The sequence below is a fragment of the Gymnoscopelus microlampas genome (assembly GCF_963454915.1).
Source record: "Gymnoscopelus microlampas genome assembly, chromosome: 19".
NCBI classification, from domain to species: Eukaryota; Metazoa; Chordata; class Actinopteri; order Myctophiformes; family Myctophidae; genus Gymnoscopelus; species Gymnoscopelus microlampas.
The window spans coordinates 32,838,926-32,845,884 of record NC_139956.1 but is presented as its reverse complement, the minus strand read 5'-3'; the positions used below and the strand labels follow the sequence as shown (position 1 = coordinate 32,845,884).

General features: G+C 41.6%; 1 protein-coding gene across 1 annotated transcript; it reads left to right on the top strand.

The window, feature by feature from the left end:
* Nucleotides 1–278: 278 nt before the first annotated feature.
* On the top strand, nt 279–6,959 carry LOC311034479 (extracellular calcium-sensing receptor-like; the record flags this gene model as incomplete). The annotated part of the gene is made up of 8 exons (XM_084042361.1): nt 279–370; nt 526–796; nt 2,389–2,475; nt 2,752–3,021; nt 3,237–3,443; nt 5,392–5,619; nt 5,722–5,845; nt 5,932–6,959. 8 exons carry the CDS (start codon nt 279–281, stop codon nt 6,843–6,845), a joined length of 2,193 nt encoding a protein of 730 aa, XP_083898487.1. The 3' UTR covers nt 6,846–6,959.

Below are 6,959 nucleotides of genomic sequence, written 5' to 3'. Positions count from 1 at the left end.
GCTGCCTCTGCTCAGATGGGTGTTGTGAAAGATTACGTAGTGGCATGCGTTGGCACAGAGGGTGGCACAGCATGGTGTATAAAACTTAACAACCGGGCAATGGATTTAGAGAAGGGGGGGAGGGGATTAGGAGGACAGTCATGGGGGCTTCTGTAGTCATACAAATGTTTTCATACTTGACATTGTTCTCTCTCTTCTCTTCTTTGTCTTCCTCATCTTCCTCTTCTTGTGAGTTACAGGCACCGTTTAATCTCAACAGCATTTACAAGCCTGGGGACATGGTTCTGGGTGCCGTGTTTGATATCCACCTCTACTCTGTCTTCCCTGATCTGTCTTTCACCTCCGAGCAACAGGACCCCATTTGTTATGGGTGAGTATCACAAATACAATAGCAAAGCAGGAGAACAGGGACCTTTGTGATGTATGGTTCCATAGGATTTGTTGACACTGTACATTTCTACAAATATACATATGCAAGGATACAGTGACATCTTTGTGTGTTAGTCTCAACATTGACGGGTTCAGGCTCGCCCAGACCATGGCTTTTGCCGTCGCAGAGATCAACAGAAACCCCAGCCTGCTACCCAATGTCACTCTGGGGTATATTCTCTATGATACCTGTTACACGCCCGGAGTTGCATTCCGTGCAGCGTTGTCATTGGTCAGTGGGAGAGAGGAGCAGATTCAACTGGATGAGAGCTGTGTTGGGTCTCCTCCAGTGCTCGGAATTGTGGGTGATCACTCATCACATTCGATTGCCTTCTCTAGTGTATTAGGTCCGTACAGAGTGCCCCTGGTAAGTTAATTAGGTGAGCCCCTTTTTACCATCACCTACTGTATTTGATACACTGCACATTGCTTAATTTTGGTTATTTGTTTTTTTTTAATCAAATATATTATATGATGTACAATTTATATCATATTTTTAAAGCCTGAAAGACAACACATGCAGGCAGAGCATGTGAGTGCGGAGCAGGCATATTTTGGTTTTCATGCAATGCATCTTGTGTTCCAGATTTGATTCACCCTGGGCCTGAGAGTAAGACTTCTAAGGGCACATAATGTCTTTGTATGTGGGGAGTCAGCTATTTGGTGTAATATTCAGAATGTTTTACGTATTGACATTCAGTGTAAAACATTAAACCCGTGCAAACCCCCCCAAAACAGGACACACACTCTCTTCAGTGCCTTTTAGGAGGCCTGACCACACGGCCATAACGACTGTATTTAACAGTTACAGGGAACGGGGGAAGGGCCAGGGGTTAGGGTTAGGGGCCCACGACGAGGCTTCGCTGGTGCAGGGGTAAAAACGGACGGACGGCATGGGACAGGGGTCGTTACATGTTAAAATGTGCACACGTCGCATGTCCCTGGTTCTGTAAATGGATTTTTTTTTTGTCATTGACATCTCAGACAAGATGTTTATTTGTGTGTCATCATCAGTCAATCAAAGGTTACGATTTGACACAGAACTATTGCTGAGGGAAAGAGAGAGAGAGAGAGAGAGAGAGAGAGAGAGAGAGAGAGAGAGAGAGAGAGAGAGAGAGAAAAGAGAGAGAAGGGGCCCTAGTTTCGCCGGTGCCTTACCCATTCCCTAAACTTCTTTGCCATTTTTTACTATATTTAAAAACCTTTTCAAATAGTTCAAATATCCAATCTACAAGCTCACAACGTGTCAATGTAGATCGGCTAGTTGAACTATTTGAAAATGTTTTTAAAAATAGTAAAACAATGGCGAAGAAGTTTAAGGCACCAGCGAAAACATGGCCCAGAGAGAGAGAGAGAGAGAGAGAGAGAGAGAGAGAGAGAGAGAGAGAGAGAGAGAGAGAGAGAGAGAGAGAGAGAGAGAGAGAGAGAGAGCGCGTGTGCAAAAGCTAAATTATGTTCCACAAGCTCTTGGATGGCATGCATCCAAGTTATCCAAGGATGCAGTCAGTAATGTGTATTTTGTGTTAGTTTGTTTGGAGCAGTGGGTCAGGTGTTTAGCAGAGAGGGGGTAAATGTAGTCGAGAGGTGAGTGGCGTTGAGCAGAGTGACAGGTTGAGTGGAGCATGAGAACAGCCTCGCCATGTCGTCATTCCACTCACATGCTTTGCTTGAATGAGCTTGTAGATCTGCTATTTTTGAAAAATCATGAAAAGTTGTGCAAATATTTGATTTTTTTTGTCTTTTAATTTGTAACTCAAATCTTTGCTTCTGGGGGTTTCTGGAACTAAATATTTTATACATGTTCGCTTTAAAAAATATATAATCCAAGCCACAAATGTTCACGATTTTTCAAAGATAGCAGATCTACAAGCTCATAGCACGGCACTCTGTGCCGCTTAATGGCTTAAATAAAAATAAGAAGTTGTATAGTACAGAACAGATGTTTTGTGTCTTTTTCAGATAAGTTACTATTCCATGTGCTCCTGTCTGAGCGACCGGAAACAGTACCCTTCCTTCTTCAGAACAATACCAAGTAACACCATCCAGGTGAATTTCTACGTACATGTTCCACACACTTGACAAATACCTCTCTCTAGTGAGTGTAATTGATATTGCATATCACCTCCCGCTTTTGTGTATTACTGCTGGGTCATAAGGTCTCTGTTGACAGCATCAGAAGACAATTATTAGACCTTTTCGTTGTGGAATCTGTGTAGGAGATTCACGAATTTAGATCAGAAATTCAGTGGCCAAAGGTCAAGGATTTACTACTATGTGAATGAACTTGTTTAAGCACATATCCCTCCATCCTTATCCAATCAGGTGCAAGCTATGCTCCAGATTATGAGACGGTTCGGGTGGACCTGGGCAGGAATTGTGTTTTGCGATGATGTCTATGGCCACGATGTAGCCCAAATCTTCCAGTCTGAGCTGGCCCAGTCTGGTTGGGGTTGTCTGGCTTATTTTGAGGTTCTGCCCTGGGACAGTGACCCTGCTGAACTACAGAGGATTGTCTCTGTGATGAAGAAATCCACAGCTTGTGTGGTCGTCGCAGTTGAATATGGGATCCGTGTGATTAAACTCATGGACGAGGTTGGGATCCATGTTCATTTAGGACCTCATGATTCTAAGGAGTCTGAAATGAGTAATATTGAAGTGAAGACATCCTTTCGTTTGTAAAAAATCGATTGCTATTTAATTGCAAGCATTTTGTTTAATTGCAAAGCAACTTAATTGCGATTCAATTTATTATTATTAGTATTATTATTATCATTGTTATTGTTGTTTTTGTTGATCACAATCAACAGGTGGTAAAGCAAAAGGTGACAGGTCTACAGTGGATAGCATCTGTAGCCTGGATAACAGACCCAAAGCTCCAGACTCCTCGCTACCTGCCGTACCTGAGAGGCACCCTGAGTATTGCCCTCCGTCGTGGAGAGATATCAGGCCTCAAGGACTTCTTGTTGAAAATACATCCTCAAAATGACCTCGTCAACAGCCATGAAAATATCCTAGTGAGTCTTTTGTTTAATTTCAAGGTCCAAGGTGATCGTCTATATTGTTACATCTTGTGTACAGGTACATGAGATTGAAGAATAGTTTTGTTTGGCTCCTCGGACATTGACTGTGTTTACATGAACGATATTTCTTCATTCATAATTCTGATCAGAAATTTCAACTTAACGGTTTACATTGTATAAAAAAAGTGAACCTCGTTTACATGCCTCAAAGCATTTAATCAGAGTATAACTGTTGACATTTGGCACTAAGTGGTTCTGCCTGTTTTTCTTTCTGTAAATTCTCTTCATGGACCCACGGTGCCATGTCATTATTCCGACAGCCCACTATTCCGACTACCCGTTAGTCCAACTAGCCCTGTTATAACTAACCGTATCCCTAACCTCACACTAACCTAATGGTTGGAATAATGGGATGTCGGAATTATGAGCTGACCACTGTGTCCTCAGCTAATTCTGTTTCTGCTCTTCTTTCTTATTGAGCAAATTACACACTCGAAAGTATTTTACAAAGTGACTATGCTGTGCTATATGCTGCCTATGATATCATTCTATAACTTTAATTTGACATCATTGTATATAAATGTCAAAAGGTTTATACACTCTACTCTCAACTAGAAAGAAAATTCCTTCCGATCAGAGACCGCATCGGAATAATTCTCTTCCAAGTGTCGTGTTTAAAATATGTATTTTATTCTGATTGAGCTGTCGTTCTGAATATTAATGAGGGTCCATGTAAACATAGTCATTGTAGCAGCATAGGAACAGCGATACAGACAACATGATAGAAAAAACATGTACAAGCTCACAACGCGTTTGCGTCACATTGTGAGCTTGTAGATCGGCTTGTTTGAAGTGAAAGCCAGGGTATGTGTGTCTGTGGGGGTTATTGGAGAGCTTGTGACTACATTGGATCCATTGGAACACAGGTTTTCCAATGGATCTCAGCTTTGGACTTATGTGGTTTACACCTGACAAAGATTATTCTGGTTCTTGACTGTCCACAGCCCTCCTTTGAAACTCTGACCACTGAAATGGTACTATATTATAATGAGCATTAGTAAGGACCAACTATATGAACACACACACACACACACACACCCACACACCCACCCACCCCTTCTTCTCTTTCCCCTTTCAGAAATGATGGAGCTTGCAACAAAACTAATTTAATCCACTTTTTTTTACACACAACAAAACTGATTCTGATACGGCTGGAGGGAAAATCAAATCCGCTGATGCGTGCGTCTGTCCGCGAAATAAACAGCATTTTAATCTACGATTTGAATCTGACGTCTGTTTTTAATTATTCACATGATACTGTATTTATGTTTAATTATCAATTTTGTTTCATCAGGTGAGGCGGTTTTGGGAGCACACATTTCAGTGTAAATTTGCACCCCTTCCATCAGAGTGGGTGGATGCTGGTGGAAGGGTGTGTACTGGACAAGAGAACCTAGGCACAGCAGAAACTACCCTGTTGGATGTGTCTAACCTCCGGGCAGAGTATAATGTGTACAAGGCTGTGTATGCTCTGGCCCATGCCCTCCATGACATGTTGCAGTGTGTGCCAGGAAGAGGGCCTTTCAATGGGCACAGCTGTGCCAGTTTGCAGACAATACAGCCATGGCAGGTGTGATATTAATAAACGGTTCACTAGAGTTTCTTGTTGGATTTAATTTTGAATAATAACATAATGATAAAATAAAAAATAAAATATTATTACATTGTTACAAAGCATGAAAGATTGACATACTAATAAACTGTATATATAATGTTCTAGTGATAAAATTGATGCATGAAAATACTTATCTGCAGGAAATGTTTACCAATGTTTCACTTTTTATATGTATTATGTGCTGGGACACAGAATTATTATTATTTCAATTATCATAATAATATTAAGTCTCTTGCTCTTCATAATTTTGTTCATCACCATTTCCAGCTTGTGTGGTACCTGGCAAAGATCAACTTCACTACATCATTTGGTGATATTGTATCATTTGATGAGAATGGTGATTCTTTACCAATCTGTGATATATTGAACTGGGCGTGGCTCCCTGATGGAAGCACACAGTTTCACAATGTAGGTGTGTTCAAGAAGTCAGCCTCCGCGGATGAAGAACTCATCCTTGATGAAGACAGAATCTTCTGGAACTTTGAAACCAAAAAGGTCACTTTGGCTTTATAAAATAATTTATGTTGTTAATGTTAATCAAGATGTGAATGTAATTTCGTTTGAACTGATATTGATCTCTGTTTCTTTCCTCGGTAGCCTCCTCGTTCAGTGTGCAGCGAGAGCTGTTCCCCTGGAACCTGTGTGGCCAGAAGGAAAGGAGAACCTGTCTGCTGCTTTGACTGCATTGCTTGTTCTGAGGGAGAGATGAGCAATAAGACTGGTTGGTTTACATTATGTGTGTACATTATGCCATCTTTAGGCTGATACTGTACTTGTCTGTCCCTTTAACCTTCTCTTCTTTGTTAGACTCTACAGAGTGCACCAGTTGTCCAGAGGACCTCTTTTCCAGCCCCCAGCGTGACCACTGTGTACCAAAGAGCGTTGAGTTCCTCTCCTACCATGAGGCCCTGGGTATCTCCTTGACAGCCATCTCATTGCTAGGCACACTTATCTGTGCAATTGTCCTGGGAATCTTCGTCTATCATCGAGACACACCCATGGTGCGCGCCAACAACTCAGAACTCAGCTTTCAACTTTTGCTGTCACTCAAACTGTGTTTCTTGTGCTCACTTCTGTTCATTGGCCGTCCCAGCCTCACCACTTGTCAGCTGAGGCATGCAGTATTTGGGATCAGCTTTGTGCTGTGTGTCTCGTGTATCCTGGTAAAAACTATGGTGGTAATAGCCGTGTTCAAGGCCTCCAAGCCTGGCGGTGCAGACATTATGAAGTTTTTTGGTGTTATGCAGCAGAGAGGAACAGTTATGGCTCTTACTTCTATCCAGGTAATAATCTGCATAGCCTGGCTTGTGTCTGCCTCTCCAACTCCGCATAAAAACACACAATATCAAAGTGATATGATAGTTTATGAGTGTGATGTGGGATCAACAGTTGGTTTTGCAGTCTTACTAGGTTATATTGGTTTACTGGCACTCCTCAGCTTCGTCCTAGCATTCATGGCAAGGAATCTTCCAGACAACTTCAATGAAGCCAAGTTAATCACTTTCAGCATGTTGATCTTCTGTGCCGTGTGGATAGCCTTCATCCCAGCATATATCAGCTCGCCAGGCAAATATGCAGATGTAGTGGAGGTATTTGCCATTTTAGCATCTAGTTCTGGCCTTGTGTTTGCACTGTTTGGACCAAAGTGTTTTATAATCCTTTTGAAACCTGAGAGAAACACCAAGAAGTCCATCATGGGTCATGGTGCCACCAAGACGTAGAAGCATTAATTAATACATTTTCTGTACTATTTTATAACAATTACGTATAAGGATATATTTGATTGCTGATCACCTTGTTGGTAATAGATTCAGTTTTATACTAGATTAAACTAC